General features: G+C 40.7%; 1 protein-coding gene across 3 annotated transcripts in view; it reads right to left on the bottom strand.

Moving 5' to 3' along the window:
* LOC119474531 (pleckstrin homology domain-containing family G member 3) overlaps nt 1-16,491 on the bottom strand; it is a 39,253-nt gene extending 22,762 nt beyond the window's left edge. Inside the window, exons 1-2 of one of the 3 annotated variants that reach the window (XM_037746584.1) lie at nt 16,276-16,491; nt 8,433-8,500 (exon numbers count right to left, since the gene is read on the bottom strand). In XM_037746584.1, coding sequence (XP_037602512.1) covers nt 8,433-8,481 — 49 coding nt within the window. In that variant the 5' untranslated portion in view covers nt 8,482-8,500; nt 16,276-16,491. Of the gene's footprint in view, nt 1-8,432; nt 8,501-14,441; nt 14,577-16,275 lie in introns of those variants that run through there. The other 2 variants (XM_037746582.1, XM_037746585.1) reach the window with 2 other exon arrangements.
* Between the last annotated feature and the right edge of the window lie 2,983 nt (nt 16,492-19,474).

Genomic DNA, 19,474 nt, shown 5'->3' with positions numbered 1-19,474 from the left:
TGTACGACAGAGATGATCTGGCACAAAGCATTCCTTTATAAAGATATTCTCTGGCATGCGTAAAAACATTCTTGCCTGGTTAATGGCAGACATATCTAAGAAGCTGTCAATAATGTTCCTTACATAACCTCCACCCAAGCGATCATATCCGAGCAACACATTTTCCAGCTGACTACAACCATTTTTCTGAGAACATGAGAGCATGAAGCTATGACGTTAGTGGTTTGTTGCAAAACCCTGTGATGATGATGTGACTCGCATTTCATGAGTTCATGCAAAACAGCCTCCATGCAAATTCTACGCCGGACAACAAGCTATAGTTTTCTTTCCTCCGAAGTCTAAAACAGCCCCGTCCACGTACCTCGCTTATTCAACTTCTGTTTTGCACTCACAACAGGATGACAGTAAAAAGATCTTTGTGTACAGTACATTGCATAACACAACGTGTACTTGACTCGCGGTATTAGGAAACAAACTAGACACAAACAAGGTTAATAACAAGTTGAAAAATTATGGTGTACTATGGAAAATGTTACAAGCATCAACAACAGTATAATCCCTGTCAAGATGAATCCAATTTCTACAGAGCAAAACAATATATAAATGCACTGATTATCGTAATTTCTACATGTTCTAATGTGTCAATCCTCGCATACCTTAAAGTGAGTGATGAGAATCGCCCACCGAAGCGAGAAACCTGGAGAGACCACGGTGTCAAAGTCCTGGGTGATTTCTAAATCTCCAATCCCTCCAACTCCTGTGACCACACTTTTAATATGATGAACGATGAGTGTGCACTGCACAGTAAAAGAGGAGCAGAACAGACACACCTTTATGACTGTTTTGAGATGAACTTACTGGGACGGGACCCCAAGTCAACCTTCATTCTACATTTGCCTATGAGACTCCAAAAAGAAAAGGTCCTCCTGTGCTATTCAGTCTGGTTTGAGGCCTTTTGTTTTCTAACCAAATCAAGGGCAAAGAAACAGGAACAACACCGACTATATCTATGTTCAGCATGCAAATGCTTATCCTATAAAGCTGCAGGAGCTTTTAGTATCAGAGAAGGACTTTCCCTCTCCACTGGAAAACTGTTCGGAGATAACAGAAGCCATTTGTCAGCTGAGCATAGAAAACAATAAGACAGAGAGTGAGAGCACTGTGGACAAAACATCCCACTGAAAGAAACAAGCCCCTGCCTGCTCTGTTCCTAATGCTTCACACAGCCACCCATGTTTGATTCACACTGACTCATGTATCAAAAGGTGATGAATTTGAACCCAGTGGACAATGAATCACACCTTGAGTCATCTTGGGATATTTCTCTAGTAGACACTAGCTTGATCGTACCTGCAATTGTATGATCAATGACGAAAGAGCTGGGAAATATTGGTAATTTCTGTGCTCAGCTTCCTCATGTTGAATCATCTGGGTAGAGCATTCCTTGTTTCCTGTCTTGGCAGCTTCATACATTACTTCAGTCCCCTTAGGATAAAAGGTGTGTTTTTTATAAGTGCTGGTAATCCTCATCAACTTAAGTCTCATGAATTAGTTTACAACTTTTCTTGCACCATACCGTTACCTTCCTTGACAAAAAAAAACATAGTTTAAAGTAGGAGTGGGAATCACCAGAGGCCCTTCGATACAATATTATCACAATAATTAAGTCACGATATGATCTTATTGCGATTTTAAGTATTGAGTATTGAGTATTGCGATAAGATATATTGCAATTTATTACCTTTTTCAACTGCAAATTATGCAGTTTGTCAACATCTGTTTTATCTAATAAGATACAGTTTTCACTCTGTTCATCTCAGAGTTTTCATTCACATATCTTGAGGTCAGAGGTGAAAGGACCCCTTTGAAAATGGCCATGCCAGTTTTTCCTCGCCAAAATTTAGCGTAAAATCGGAGCGTTATTTATCGTTCTTTCTGAAAGCTAACACACCATAGTTGGTACCAATTGATTCCTTTGTTTTTTTAGTTTCATTAGATACCAGTATCTTCACTGTAGCTTGAAGACTGAGCCTGCTACAGCCTCTGAAAGACAGAACAGTTGCTGGGCCCACCGGAAGGCCGTCATATTGTTAAGAGGTTAATAGTTTATAAAATAAAAGCTCGATACTTGACGCCCGTGTATCAATACAATATTGCCACGCAAAATATCGTGATACTAAGCCATATCCATTTTTTTCCCCCACCCGTTGTTTAAAGCTGCTGTTTTTCTTTACTGTGCTAGCACAGTGTTAACTATTTTATGGAGATTCCCACTGACCATAAAGAAAACTTTCACCTCCCACATTAAAGCATGTAACAAGGTGGAAAATCCTAGTTCCTAATTGGCTGATTAGTATGTTCACTCACAAGCAAAGAAAGAAAAAACATCAACTTCAAACCGGCTCTTGAGGCGACTACTAATCTGCCATCTCATTCAGAGCCAAATGCACAGTGTGTGACCCTGTTTCCCCTGAATCGTGTTTTGCAATACATCTTAATAAAGCCCTTCCGCCCCTCAAGTTCCTCTCTGAACTTCCATCTTCAACACAACTCCTCCCCCGGTGGCCATTGGGAGACAGGAAGGTAGTCTTACACTGATCTCCTTGGGAAAAACTCCTCCCCACCTGGCAACGGTGAATGGCTGCCCCTCAGGAGGGCAGGAGGCACAAGCACACGGGGAGTCTCGGAGGATTAGGCCCCCGAGTCTTCACAGACCATTATCAAACAGCATGAGTCAGAAGACGGGTGATTAGACAGTGAGACCGACGGCCTGGCTTCATTTCTTATCCTTTAATGGAAGAAAGAATTTAGGTCACCTCAAGGGTTTTCTGCTTTAAAACAGTCCTTTATATGTACAAGATGGTTTGATTTACACCTGCCTTTGGTCTCACAAGGAGCTTTTAATGCCGTGTTAATAATTAGCGTGAAGGTTGGTAAATAAACTGCAGTGGACAACAGAGGCTGAGTACACACACGCAAACTGAAACCTGCATTCCTCACAGACAGTCAAGGTCAAATCGTTACGCTGGGAAGCTTAGCGGGAATTCTGGTGTTTAAAAGTGAAACTAACTGTGCTTTGTGTAGTTACAATTTTCACACATTTACTGAGCATGGTTAAACATTAAGAGGCTTTTGTTAGATTTTTTAGATTCCTGAAATGCTTGTGTAAAAAATGTACTCTTGGATCAGACAACCAGAAGGCTGCTATAAATACTCTGAAAAGCTAAAACAAAATGATGTTTACATGTTGGTGGATTTAACCTTTTAACATACTATTCCGGCTATCGCAATAACTGCAATATTGCATTGCTGCACTATTGACAAGTCAACCGGATGGGATGGCAAGCAACCGCCACAACCGCTATGTTCACATTTTTTCTTTTTTGAATTCTTTGCAATGGGAGTGCTACGGCAGCAACGTGACGAGTCGTTCTGCGCTTGGCTGCACGTTTGATGTTTTTTGTCTGGTTGCCGTGAGAAAAATGTTCAACTTTGGGTTAAACGCTGCGCTCATTAGTGTCACTTTTCACCCAGCCGTCCAATCACAATGGAGGAGGGGCAGGACAAATACCACAACCAACCGTCACATCTTACATGTACAAGGGCTGAACAACAACAACAACAATGGATGTGTATGTTGGATGTCTATGTTTCTTTCAGCCTTCCCTTCATCCAGAGCAAGTACTCTACCTTGTGCCGACATTTTTACCTGCGAATATTCCGTGTCATAGCAACCAGACACAACTAAAGTGGTTGTGTCCGCTTTTCATACTAACATGCTATTTAGTACGCTTAAACGGTATGTGAGATATTTGATTATGTCCGAATCCTTAGTATGAAACCAATAGTACGCAAATTGCATACTATTTCTGGTGAAATATGACAGTATGCAACGCTGGACACTACGGCGGCATAAATATCCCACAATGCAATGCGGTAGTGATGACAACATTCATAACAGACATTGACGGACAGCTCTGTCACATCAATAACGCTTTAATTTAACTGTAAGTATAAGATTTCACTTTGCTAGGCTTGATATATATTTTAAATTAATTCAGACCGTCGTTTTGGTCACATGAGGTTGGCATGGGTTACCATGGTTACACGTCTCCAACGGTCGAGGAGGCTCTGAGGAAGTGATGACGTACTACTAATTACTGCTAAGTGCATCCGAAAAGATACATACCACTGTTTATTCACACAAAGGTATGTTGAGCGATAGTACACGTATTGAGTATGTAGTGCATAATATGTGATTTCGGACGAAGCACTGTCTCAGCTGAAAAAAACGCTGCGCCTCATTCCCCTTCTGCATTTAACAATAAACAAGTATTAATCAGTATCTATGCTCTTTAAAAGAAACAATATACCTAATAATAGCCTAACAAGAAAGCCTATTTGTATAACACTAAAATCAGGATAAATTAATTAATTTGCAAAAAAGAAAATTGCAATAATACCACATATCTCACTGTTGAGACAATCATTATCACCTCAGGGGAAATTCCTTCACCGTGACAGCCCCACATTCACCAATATAAAACAGGATGGGAGAAATCACTTTGCCAGCATTAAAGAGCAACATGTTTCACAGAGGCAGGATTCTTCCAAGTACCAAAAGGACAAAACTCCTCAAAAAGCTCAAATCTAATCCTGTAAACCACTCCTGCGCTGGACCCTCGGATCTTAAAGGATCCAGCTGTGCCAGCTAACCTCAGTGCATAGGCATGTGATGATCCACTTATAGGAAACTCCTCCACCAACAAGCCCCCCCTTTAAGAGCCCTTCAGGCACTAACACACACACAAACACACACACACACACACACAGCTTTGGATCCATTCAAAACTCACAATTCCTCTTGACAACACACACACACACACACACAAACACACAGCATCTGGGCCCTGAGGTGTGAATCTATTGTAAACTTTACCCCCAATTTGACAGTCTATAACCAAACTGATGTCCTGTTAGCGCCTCTCTGCAGAGTCCACACAGGCTGGTTGCGGGACAGATGTGTGAAGTGTGGAGGGGAGACGGTCACTTCATTTTCTTCACATCAAACTGTTTATCACATGCAGCGTAATAAAGGGTGTGATGCTGTTTATCATGCAGTTTAATAACACTTTCTTACACAGCAGTCAAAATTTGACAGCTTGCTTTGTCTGTTGTGTGAGAAAGGATATGTTTTTGTTATGCAACAATAAATTACAAGAAACAGCATTAATTACATAAACCATCTTTTACCATGACATGTAATTAACATCACTAAGCCATTATCGTGTTTAGCACCACATCTGCAGTGTCACTAAAATATTTTGCCTACAAAACGTCAACTGAATGTTACGTTTACGGAGGAAGCTGATAGAGAGTTTTATTGATTCAAATGAGTTTCTAAGAGGCCATCGAACCGAAACACCCAAAGCAGAGAGCCTGTAACTAATGCGGCTAATCCAGCGGAAGAACTCTATAGGAGGAATGCCATTGAAGGAGGCTGTAAAATAATTTACATTGAAATACATTCTTTTGTTGGGATTACAGGGAGTCTGAACCAAACAATGAAATGAAATACAGTGAATGTGGAATTTTAGCTATGTTACGTAATGATTAATAAAAAATTACGCACAAGATGTCGTTGACATACAGGATGTCGTGAGATTCAGTGAGTGTCAGTGCATGACATCAGAACTTGAACAGGAGTTGCTGCAGGCGAACCTGAATTAGCGCTACAGGTCATTAAGCAGAGAAAGAGTTCCAGTCCAGGAGCTCCATTGACCGTCCCCACTCAGAGACGCAGCCATCCCTGCCATCATACATCTATATCCACAACCCTATGCCCACTGGTCTGGAAAAGCTGCAGTGAATGGAGATGATCCATCCGTCCCCCAGAATCCCTTTAAAGCTGTACATTCTGCACACACAGCTACATTCCTGCCGGGGGTTAAGTAGGTCAGAGGGAACCCTTATCTTTGAAAAGAGATGCTTCGTGCTGCTGCCTCAGGTCTGTTGATGAGCCTGACTGAGCCGCTGTCATTGGATTGACAGGCTACACTTTTAAACCTGATATATTTCACATGGGGTGATGAAAGTTTAGCTTAGATGGATTGGGAGCAGGTTCATCCAATTCTTCCGGAAAAGGGAATTCAAAGTGCAGAATGACAAAAAGATAATGCATGATAATGCATAGCATCATCTAGGGCTGGGTGATGTATCACGATATTTTTGACCAAATACCTCAATGACGATATCGTTTATTGTTGTAGTCAGAGTAACGTGACGTCATATCCATTCTGTATCCGTCACGCAAAACAAACAGTAGCCGGCCGGCTGTAGTGAGCAGAAACCGGCAGATACGACAAAGCAGAATACAGCGGAGGGTTGGCGTGGATACGACCTGCACCCTCCCATTTTAAATCAAAAGTGGTAAACACTACACATACAGTAAAGTATGGAAACACTTTGGGTTTCATACATTTCCAGGAAAAGCAGAGCTAGACATCATGGCTAAAGCTGCATGCTAACTCTGTCATGGACACGAAACGTTATCATATTGCTGTAACGTGCGTTCAAGCCATTTGTCACTCGCATCTCTGTGGTCAAATCCGCCGACAATACAACTGTAGAACACCCATATACTGACATTTAAGTTAAATGCATTGAAACGGCCCCGATGGACGGTGGATGTATAAAGAGAACGGAGCTGACGGTAAGAGCTAGTGACGGACTTGGCAAAGTTAGCGGAAGTATATGCTTGTGACTACGTCCGGTTTTCAAAATAAGGAGTGTTAATAAAGGATGTACAAAATACATACTATATGGAAATGAGATTAACTGGATTATATTCACCTGAAGTATAAAACATAACATGTCCCTTATAAATTAAATAGAAAATACCACTAATCTGTGAGGGAAATGTCTTTATTCTTTGATTTTGGGCTGCTGGGAAAAAAAAAATTAGTAAGCATTCTTACTGTATTAATTTAGATATTTTCCAAAGTAAAAGTCCCTATAAGTGTATGATTCAACTTTTTCCCATGGTCTAGTGTTAAAAAAGTTAACAAAAATCGCAATAAATCGTAATATCGAATCGCAATACTTGTAGAATCAAAATACTTAAAAATTGCAATACATATTGAATCGGCACCCAAGTATCGTGATAGTATTGAATAAAGAGATAGGTGCATCATCCCAGCCCTACACTTGCAGCCTTTAAGAGGAAAAGACAACACAAGCCATATTACAATATCCAAAATCGAAGACAATATCTTGTCTCATAGCACGATATTGATATAATAATGATATATTGCCCAGCCCTAGCGCCATCCGAAGCCTGCTGGAGGTGAAAATTATCAACACAGCTTCTTTTCACTTCAAAGCTCCTTGACCCTTTAGAGTAACTGGAGCTGGATAGCACCACAACCTTTTTATTGTTTATCTTGACCAGACAGGGGGGCATGTGCATTCCTCCTGCCTGTTAACCACATCCACTCATCACCTCACACAGATTACCAGCAGTCCTGCCCCTTAATTACAATCCATCCATCCACAGCTGAGGTGGGGTTAGGTCAGTCACACTTTAACTCAAACAAAACCAATCTGAAAATGTTTCAACTGCAGGTGGGTGTTCTGTCATGCCAAAGTGATTTCCCACTGGATAATCTGAGCTGCAAAATGAGCTGTGAGGAACGTGTAGTCGGTGCAGAGTGGCCTTTTGAGGAAATACAGACGCAAATTTTCATGAGGGCGGCACACGTCTCCACCAGCCAAAAGCCTCCTCTCGCCAAAGCTCAACCAAAGGGACAGGCGCAGAGGAAAAAGGGAACCATTGACACACTGGTATTCTTCAGCCAAAGTGGAAGCCCAGCGCCAAATGTGTTCAGTAGAGAAGAGCGGAGGTGTAGGCGGGGGGCGGTGGGGAGTTGAGGGAAAGAGCAGGCAAACAGATACAAAGAGGCCCTGTGTGTTAATGCTGTGGCTCTGTGACTGAAGATAATGAACACTAAAATAATATGTAATTTGAGTGGTCCCCCAGCATACGAGGTCGGCACCGCTGGCTAGACCAACCATCTTGGCTGTCGGTGATTCTGACACATTCTGGTTTGATGTGCGAGTGTTCAGGGGTTTCAGCTGTATGAAAGGGGTTGGCCGAGCTCCACAGCCGCACAAAGAGCCTCTCTGCCTGGCTGGACTGTAGGAGGGGAGTTCTTTGCTCTCTCGGCTCAAGCTTTTACATTTCCTCTATTCCTCCATTTCCAGCATTTTCCCATTTATACCTCTGCTGTACTTCTGTGTTATGTTAGTACACTGATATACCATTAGGAATAACCAGACTTTATTAAAACTCCATGTTATAAGACTGGTCAATTCATGGGCAGCAATTACCAGAGCATGGGTCATACTCAACAGTTTAATTGCATTGTTCTTACCTTCCCCCATTGGGCCCTGGTGGAGAGCAGAATGGGACCCCTCTGGCATGGCACTCAGGCCTCTGGAGCTGACAAAACACAACAAAACAAAGCATGAAGGGTCAAACAGAACGCAGACACAAAATCACCTTATGTTTCTTTACATTATTTTATTCTTTTGTCAAGTGAGCCATGCTTTCTCACTGAAGGCGAACTAGCTACCGTCCATTCAGGTCTTATATAAAAGGGAAATTCCTCCCATTCCCCCGGTCACTGCTCTGCGCTGGCTCATGCCAGCCACTTGCTGATACAGTGGAAACCTCTTATAGTGATCACATCCGTCTGGTTCAACGGATCACTATAAGGGGATGATTATTATATCCACATTTGTTTTCTTTTTCTTTATTTCTCATGCAGGTTGCCAACTAATTGACATTTGTATATTCTAGGGCTGACCCGAATGCTTCGAAGCATCGACCGTTGCCATGGTAATCAACCTCCAAATCAGTATTCGAATGCTTTGTTTTTCGTTTTTTTTTTTTGCAAGTATGTAATAATAAAGTTAAAATCCCCAAATAGGCTACTAAGCCACAGCTTGGTGGTGGTTTCAATGCATTTCTAAATATTTAACAGGGCTGAAAATAAACCGTAGGCTGCCAATGCTGAACTGGTAGCAGAGTTTAAAAACAAACATATCCATAAAATACAGTATCATGGGAGTAAAATAAATTAAAAATTTTGAATGATGAAGTAATGACATTTTGGACATGGATGTAAACTGCTACTTGACTGGTTGGCGGAGGCGTACAATCGCAAGGCGGTGATTCTAGTTGATCCATATAAGCGGTTGATCACTGTAATCGTGATCACTATAAGCGGTTTCCACTGTATTTAGCAAAGCTGGGGCTGAGGCATGCTCAGGAGAGGAAATTGTGATATGAGCTCATGATAATCAGTAGAGCAAGGGTAAGAGGTTAGACAACAGTCTAACTTAACATGAATGGACACTTTGGACACAGATTTAGCAGGTAAATGTTAAAGATTTGACATTTGAGAACCTCTGTTACTGCCATTTGAGCTACAAAGATATAATGTATGCATCTTTAATTGATTGATTTGCTTTGGAAAAAGAAAGGTCACTACTGTACAATAAATATGAATGCCTGCTACATAAAACTACAGACGAGCCAAACAAAAACAAGTACATTTTATATAAACCTGCCTTGTTTGTAGGTCTGCAACTAACAATTATTGTCATTGTCAATTGATTCGTCAATTATTTTCTCAATGAATCGATTACTTTGTCTATAAAGTGTAAGAAAATGGTGAAAAAGGTCAATCAGTGTCTCCCAAAGCCCAAGATGACGTCCTCAAATGTCTTGTTAATTATCAAAATAGTTGCCGATAGTTGACAACTAATCGATTAATCGTTGCATCTCTACTGGTTTATACAGTTGTTCAATAAGTGTTATAAATAAATCCATTCCACATCAAAACAAGTCTCTCATTATCGATGTAACTGTCCAGTGAGATTACAGGTTCACCCCTGGTGGCATGTATTTTCCTAATCCCTCATGCCAGGCTGCGGTGCTGTTAATGATGAGCTGCGTCCCCTCAGAGCCACTGTGCTGCTGCCAGTTTCTCACATCACTGCCTCTCTGGCTCCCTACAGCACATTAACATGGAAGACTGTGCATGAGAAACTGGTCTGCCTGTGATTCCTGGCGAGCCTCCGGCCTTTTAAACATCACATTCTTGGGCCAGCTAGATCAGAGGAGCAGGAATTCTTCAGGGATTAGGAGGACGGGCATTGTTAATAGCGCGCTTGCTGGCCACTGTGCCGAGCTGATAGGCCAGGCCAGCCGAGGCCAAACCGAGACCGCTGCCACGAGGTTCGCCAATTAAGATGTGCAGGAATGCAAGGAGGAAAGTCACAGAGCTGGATCCACACGTTAGGATCACTGTAGGGTCCCCGCAGCTGCAGCCTGGACTCAAGTAGAGCTTGTTTACTGGACGAGAAAGTCAGCAGCCATGAAACTATTGTTATTTTTTGTTCATCCTACATCAAAGCACAAATGAATAGGGCAAAATAAATGAATGAAAAAGGAATTCCTCTTTTGGACTCATAAGCCAACTGTGTTTATTTACTTAAAAGATACCCCGGGGAGTTTTTGACCATTAGTAGCACTATGGAGCACTGTTTTTATGAGTGTGTCCCCGTTTGTTTGTATCTCATGCACACGCACTGGGACACACATACAAGCATGCAGGCACACGGTTGACGGGATACACATTCATTTCAGTGGTTTCAAGATATTCCACTGATTTGGTGAAAAACTGACCAATCCAGCCTACATCACCATTTTAATCTGCTTTGCCTTCAACATGGATCCGACTGAAATCAATAATCTTGTTGCATCTTTGAGAGCAAAGAGTATAGCAAATGCTTTAGACACACAGATTTACGCTACAATGACATTCTTCAAGAATGAAGCCTCTTCAAACAGCCTTTGACCAGTTGATTTTGAAGTGAGGGGTTAGTTTGTGTAACCTGCGGGAGTAGTAGTATTCATGTCGAGGGTCAGGCTTTGAACTTGTCTCAGTGAACAGTGAACCTATAAAATCCTCTGTTAATCCCACCTACTATGACCTCTGAGCTAACCCCGCTTAATGACCAGACCAAAACTATGCTAATCTGTCTTTGGTCAGTGAGAGGCTAGACTAGGAATAACGGGCTCAAAACCAAGACACGTCTGGGTTTTAAAAAATGTTTTTCCAACGTCTTATCAAAGGCTTTTGGTTTGGGTGGAGAAAGTGAAAATGTCTAGGACATGGTAAAGCAGTGTAACCCATAATCTTACACACATCTGGACAGAATTCGACAATCGTAACTCATTAACTTTCACCTCCTGTTTGCTGACATATGGCAATTCCAAATCCTTGTTTTCCTAGGGAGGGGGCACGGCCAGATTTCAAATCCTAAAGAAAACACTACCTACAGGCTAACATTCATGCCAAGCTGGCCACCTGTGCTTGAACTAGCTGTCATTTCACACAAATGGAGAGCATTTGGTTCCCACAGCTGATGACTGCATTACCCGCAGCATGAACCGCCCCACATGGGAATCTGCAACTTGCCCCTTAATTGGAGACAGATGCTACGAGAGCCAATCTGACGGTTATTAAAAGAAAGTCCTGCAATGGATCACTTCTTCAGATGGGATGATAAACTTCCTTGTTCCTCTAATCGCCAGGCTTGACACTGATCCAGGCAGTCAAAGCCTGAATTCCTTTCTTTAAGACACAACAAACAGATAATTAAGGGGGACAGATGTTGGCAGAGATACAGCGAGCACTCATGCAAATAAAGAGAAGATTTAAACTGAGTCATCATCACAAATGTGCTAAAAGCCTCACTCTGAGAAAATACACACAGATTAACATATACCTTGAAGACCTCAGGCCTAAAATGCTAAAGGAAAGGGCCTCGGGGGAGGTGATGACTATCTGGAGCATTTTTCACCATTGACAGCCTGTCAAGGTTATGATGAGGGAAGTGAAACCACTGAACGTGTCTACAGAGGAAGTCAAAGGAAAACAACACTTCTGCTCTGAGGGATACAGATCACTTTCTCTGTCTGTTCAGGAAGGGTGACAGACAAGTCAGTGAGGGTGTGACATCATATTTAGACAAAAAAAAGCTATATTGGATGTAGGGGTGTAAGAAAATATCGACACACTAGGGATGTGTATTGGCAAGAATCTGGCGATACGATACATATCATGATACAGGGGTGACGATTCACAATATTGCGATATATTGCAATACCGTAAGCAAAATGATATACTGCAATTTATTTTAAATCTAATTTTAGGAAAACTGTCACAATATAAATACACACCATCATACTGTATGTATAAAATCTGAGTAAAAAATAGTCACTATGTGAAATGGCTACTACGGACTAACATCATCACACATGAATACAATTGGACTCATTGGATCCACAAGAGTCTCAGCTTTCAAGTCATACCCAATTTATGAAATTCTAAGACTGTTTAGGGACCCCAGTATGCAGAAATATTCTAATACTAATATTCAAATACACCATTTTAGAATAGGTGAATATAACACATTTGTACTGCATGCAAAAAAAACAAACCTGTTTGAAAACATGACTGCAAAGGGGAGACTCGTGGGTACCCATAGAACCCATTTCCATTCACATATGTTGAGGTCAGAGGTCAAGGGATCCCTTTGACCCAGTCAGATTTTTAAGAGGTTAATTAAAAATCAATACAGCGTTTTGGAGAATCGATACAGTATTGCAAAACATAATATCGCGATACTGATGTGTATCGATACTTTCTTACACTCCTACGATACACACGAGTATCGTGATATTATGTTGTGCGATACTGTATTGATTATCCAAAACATTGTATTGATTTTCAATTAACGTCATTGCTTGACCCTTGCCGTCAAGGCCCAGTCGCTATTCAATCTGTCGGAGGCTGTAGTGGACTCAATTTTAAAGTTAGAGCGAAGATACTGGTATCATATGAAACTGGGAAACCTAAGAAATCGAACCATGTAATACTAGCTTGTCGCGGAGGAGCCTAAATAACGCTCCAAAGTTACGCTATATTTTGGTGAGAAAAAACTGGCCCACGGGAATCTGGCCATTTTCAAAGGGGCCCCCTGACCTTTGACCTCAAGATATGTGAATGAAAATGGGTTCTATGGGTACTTACGAGTCTCCACTTTACAGACATGCCCACTTTATGATAATCAGTTTTGGGCAAAAACCATGCAGTTGTTTGCATGCAGTACAAATGTGTTATTTTTGCTTATTTTGAAATGGTGTGTTTTTTATACTATGACAGTTTTCCTAACATAAGAAATTGCGATGCAGGATTGATTACATTCCTGCTTGATTACAGGATCGCAATTTATAGAATTGTTACCCCTCATGATATGCTTCATAACGCCGGATTCTTGCCAATACAAAAACCCTTAATTGGATGCCAAGACTGCTGCCAATTAATGTACTGCATTTAAGTAAGAAAGAAAACCATTCACCAGCTGCCCCGCTGCCAACTGTTGATGCAACATACAGTTCTGATCCAGCATCTGAATCCAAAATGAGAACTTAATCAGCCATTTCTGCAACAATTAACAGCCCAAATTGATTTCTCCTCGTGCGGAGCAAGTTGATGGGAGGCGAAGCTAAAAATAGCCCGGAGAATTCCGACTGCACGTCTCTCTCACAGTCGGAGACTTACCGGATCACGTTGCATTCACTGTCTGCCCCAACTAGGCCCACGGGAATCTGGAAGTATGACATAAGCCCCCTGGGATGTCTCTAGTCAGACACGGTGGTGCGGGTTTCTTTAAGACGCCATCAGTCAGGACGGATGTTTACGCTCAGAACAAATAAAAACTCAAACCTGGCATGGCAGGGAGAGGTCCAGTGTCCTACAGGCTGACTGAGACAGAGAGTCTTTATTATTCCAGCACTGGTATCATGTTTATCTTGCAAGACCCCTCTCTCACCCTCTAACCCCGTCTACCCCGGCAGAAAATATCCCCTGACAAACAGCCTTTCTGTTAGTGCCCTCTTTCCCACATTACTCCCGCAGTTTGTCCCCTGACACACAGGCCTTAAGAGACTAACAGCTTTTCATTCACTGGGGAAAACAATAAACCCTTACGGGCTCTCGTCACCTCAATCAAATCCACAGCTTTCACAAAAGCGCTGCCCTAACGCGTGACTTCCCACAGACACACAACCTATGAGGCTCTTATTTTAGTGCGCTGCGTTTGTGAGCATGCTGCTTAGAAGTGGCCATAAGTGATCCATTCCAATGAACACCCACAGGGCACTTGTGAGTTTTGCCCATATGGTGCACGTACAACCTGGCCAAAATAGCCCTTAATGGGAGAATAATCATTCCCTGCTGTGCTAAAAAAGGAGAAACAGCAATTTTCACCTCCCCATACATGACCTATAACCACAGAATGCATACCTGGCAAGTAAAGTTGGCAAGTGCCATCTTAATTGGCAAACGACAAGTGAAGATTTCCAGTTCTTTGAAATTATAAAAGGTAAACAACCAGAGGGCAAGCAGTCCTCCATAATGTCCTGCAGTGTTTGAAGGGGAGAGTAGTAGACTGCTGGTTAAATAAGACGGCAAGTCTTCAAATAGAATTGGAGTGTACCCATTTAAAGGTGCATTACACCACTTCTGCAGGCAAACAGCTCCCATGTGCCTTTGTGGCGGCTTGTCAACCTCGTAATAACAAAAACACAGTGTCTGGCCTCCTGTGGGTGTCTGGAATGTTAAATCATTTATGGCTCTTCACATTCAAACAAACACAAAGTTGTCAGGTCTTGTTTAACTCGCACAATGTAATCCTAGCTGTAACTTTCAAAAGCTGGAAAGTTATAGTCTCGTGAGATCCAGGTCTATCCTAAGCAGCGTCAAACAAGCCCTCAACCGCTAAATGACAAAGAGGGTGACTTATGAAAAGCTAAGAAGCAGTTTTTTAAAGTTATACGATGAAACCAGCCCTGCTTTCTGCAGCTCTGGTAATTCTATCACAGCTGCAGCATACCAAGACTTAGGGAAGAAGGAATAAAGCGCCAACTCTGAGATCCATCCAAAACACACTCGGGCAGTTTCCTGTCTGGACCACCTGGGAGAGAGCGCTGTTCATCGCATTGAGGCAACATTTATCTGAAATGATGTTGAGACGTTATTGTCTAGAAAAGGTCAAGTGAGGTCAAAAGGAGGAGAAGATGGAACTTTTCACTGGTAACTGATTTATTTTGTCCCTATTCTTCTTCAACAGCTGGTGGGGAAAGTCACTGACCTATGAAAAGCCTGCATTTGAAGCCTCACTGTGTCTCACTGGGGTGCTCATTAGAAAAAAACAATTAGGATTGTTGCGGCCAAGTGTGGGCACCATAGGAGGGGAGAATGGGATGCAGGGAAAGAGGAAATGACAAATGATTCAACTGCAGCATGGAGGTTAGTTTGTCTCACAAGTTAAATCTGACATCATATAAATGGAAAAATCTCATCCACAAAAAAAAAAAAATACAGTCTCCAGCAGCTGATCAAAGTTCACTCAACTGAGAGTGTTTTGTTTCAAAGACAAACACTACTTATCTGACTGAAACTCCTGCCCCCCCCTCCTCCCTCTGTGTGGCTCACAGTGTACACTGTAAGGTTGTGAAGTTATATGAAGCACCTATAATCTTTATGCAATACCTGGAAGTAATGCAAGTAGAAAGCTCATCATAACTAAGGAATGTGTTCAAGTGTTTTTTACCTAATGCTCAAGAGACTGGTTGAATTCATCAGTTCAGGTCAGACAACTTTATTTATCCCCAAGGGAGCAATTCATTTGTAGCATTCATCCATCCATACATACAACAGACAACCAATAATTAGTTAAGTCAAAGGAAACATATTAAAAGGCATGGGGCAGTTGGAGGGACAATAAGAAGCATATAAATGCATAGGATTGTGCCAATAAAAGCCAAAAAATAAGAAACAATATATAAGAACAACACACAATTAGCACAAATGCACTAATGTTTGGTTACTTTCACACTCTCCTGTGGTTTAATTAATAAGTTTAGCTGAAATGGAGCAACCTGGTTAAACTCAATGCCTTCATCATTTTTTTTTTTTTAGCTCAAGACATGCCTGAGAAAGCTAACATGTGTTTTTAACAACACACACTTTATCAATAGCAGACAGATTAACCACAGAAGAAGAAGAACCCTTGTGACGTGTTGTAACGTTGAGTTAGATAAGATTTGGTAAAGTTGTTTAAAAGCAGTTCACGTACCGAATTTGCCAATTTCTTTCCTCCCGACGACAATTGTCCTCAGTAAAGCTTTCCCCTGCTCTTTCTTGAAGATAATGTTAAAGTTAATCCAGCAGTTGTTGTTCTTTACACATGTTTAAAGTCTCTCAGACACACACACGTCCATCAGCTTGTTACTGCGTCCAACCACCAAACTACCAAACTACCAAACTACTGCTGCATCTCTGAAGACCTGCGAAGAAGTGATGTGTCGGTCGCGAACGAGTCGGTTCATTGAGCCGGCTCTTTTAAGTGAACGATAAGAACCGGCTCTTTTTTTTTTTTCTTTCTTTAATTAATTCAAGGCAGAATGATAGGCCAATTTTCTCCGCGCCCACGGGAACTCCATGCACTGACTGTGACTGAATGTTGTGTTAATGACGTCCGTGCGACCAATCAGGTGATGACAGACAACATACCATCATCATTCAAGATCAAGATTCAAGATTCAAGATTCAAGATTGTGTTATTGTCACGCCGGTTGTACAGGTACAAATGTGTGAAATCGTTTTTGCTGGGAAGCTCCATTAAAATAATAAGTAATATTACATTTACATTACAATTACATTTATATTACAATTATAAAGAAGAAATACTTTGTTTAAGGGCATATTAAGAATATATACAGGCATATTAAGAACATATATATTAAGAACGTATACAGTGTATACAGTATAAGATATATTTTTGTGTGAGAAGGTGTCGTATCAAGCAGGGAAGGGCGGGGGTGTGCGGCGCGCTGGCGGTCTACAGATACAGAGCAGGAGGGAGAGGAGGAGAGAAAGAGAGAGGAGTGCGGTGCGCGAATAGCAGACAAGATGAGTGACAGTCGGAAACTAAGCAGCATGTCAAATTATGGTATTCTGGAATTATAAGGTTTAGTATAATTATATTGAATAATTTAAGTGATATATCTGCACACATACTAATCACAGGTCAAAACAGAGCTAAATTTGGCTGAATTATAAAAGGCAGAAGTGGTAAAATGAAGTGCCGTTTGGGAGCCGAAAGAGCCGGCTCTTCTTTGGTGAGCTGAGCCAAATGATCCGGTTCACTAAAAAACGACGGAATTCCCATCACTAGTGCGAAGAAGAACTGATGCTGCGTTCATGACCTGTCGGAAATATAGCGAATGGCAAGTGAACACCACAATAATAATAATGTGAATTTCCTCTGGTACATGTTCATCTCGACTGTAGATGCTAAAACAATATGTATTTTATTGCCCCATGTCATTGCTCGACCCTCTAAGTGAATTAATAATATTGGTTACATATGTATGCAGTATATATATGTATATATAAATAGATTTTATTTTATTTTATTGTTTTAATTTTTTTTTTTTTTTTTACTTGTGTATACTTCTTTTTACTTATATCCTCATGGGAACCGAGTTAAAAAAAGGGTCTTCCAATTACTTTTTTGTGATTTCCGTCCTATTTAGGGTTAAAAGAAAATCTTAACAATTTAGGCTTATTAAATTTTATTTTTATTGTCCACTGTAGTGGACTACAGGACTATTTCAGTGTGAAAAGACTAAAACAAATGAACAGATTATGGCTGTAGAGTGATATTAAACCAGGAATACATTCAAATTGATTAAAAAAAACACACATGTCAAATCACTGGAAAGCCCATGATGTCCTCTTTACAATACACTAGGGGTTGATAGAGTAGGTCAAAAGAGTAAGAGGATATGCATGTGGACAAAATGTCCACTACAGAGAACACATGTCAATGGGCTGGGTCTCAGGAGGATATATCTATTTTTTGTATATAATATATATTTTTTCCTGTATCTATACTGGCTTATTTTATATTAATATTAGGTTTGTCAAGTTTCTTTGTACCGAGAATGTTATTATTGGGGACGTTTGTGAATGTTTGTTCTGTTGTTTCAAAATGAACAAAAAAAACAATAAATATAATATTGAAGAAAAATAATATTGGTTACAGAAAAAACTGCCGTTGCTATGGGATGTATTTTGTTGTTTTGTTCATAGTTTGTTACATCCCAACAAAAAATGCATGACCTCAAAGTAAATCAACGCTAAAGTTTTGTATTTATTTAGACCTGTAGACCACATACACACCAAAAAAACTGCTCCTTTTTTTAAATACTTCCTTCTATTATAATGGTTCATATTTTGTTACACTTTGTTTAGCTCTTTTTTTTTACTGTGTTAGCTGATGCATCTTGTTTTTGCACTATCCCCTTTGCTGCTGTACACTGCAAATTTCCCCTATGCGGGACTAATAAAGGAATATCTTATCTTATCTTATCTCATCTTATCTTAAGCAAGGAAACAATCAATGAAATCTTGAGAGTGTCTAATTTACTAGGAGTACCTGAATGTAACAAAAGCCCGCCTGTTTTTGACAGGCCAGTGTCTGTGTGGTGTCAGAGGTGTTCCCACATCTTAACATCTGGCCTGCATAGTTTTGTAATTTCTTTCAGTATGAGATCATTTTAAATGGGGATAAACAAACAAACAGCATGTTTTCTCTATTAAAGAATATCTTCACCTCCACTCCTCGTGGAAGAATATGTTTGCAACCCATTGACAGGCTTGTGAAAGGACATAACAAATTGTAACCCTGCCAATTACATTTATGACCATCAGGTCAGTGGACTGGGGGGCTCACAAAGGATGGCTTCAGTGAATCAATTGGGTGGGTGTTAATTTATGTGTGGCTGATTAAATAGAGAAGGGCTCTTTTTGCTTTGCACAACCCCCCCTCTCTCTCTGCCCTCATACAGGCTGTGAAGAAAGCAATATGCTGGACGACTTCACTGAGAGTTAATACAATGTGAAAATGCAGCTCTTATTGTCAATATATACAGAAGTCTTATAGAATTTAACTTGCTCCAGTACAATGTGCAGCTTTATTGCCTTAAATTGCACTTTCCTAATGATTCCAAATAAGACAACGATTTTAAAATCAAAGAAATATTGTTTGTGTTTGTGCCCATATTAATCAGATTTAGCTGCACAATGCTGCTGAGTTTTAATAAACCAACGTCGCCATCTGCTGGTGATAAAGAACAACATCACTGTCCAATATGTACATTGGATTTTAAATCTATAGAGAGGGGTGACAATGTAATTCCATTTATCTGATAATATATTTGGCAAATTGTCGGTATTATCAAAACTTATTGTACAAAAAAAGTACCATG

Source organism: Sebastes umbrosus, chromosome 16, assembly GCF_015220745.1.
Source record: "Sebastes umbrosus isolate fSebUmb1 chromosome 16, fSebUmb1.pri, whole genome shotgun sequence".
Classification (NCBI taxonomy): Eukaryota; Metazoa; Chordata; class Actinopteri; order Perciformes; family Sebastidae; genus Sebastes; species Sebastes umbrosus.
Note: the sequence above shows the minus strand (reverse complement) of the source record. Positions and strands in the feature narration are given on the sequence as shown.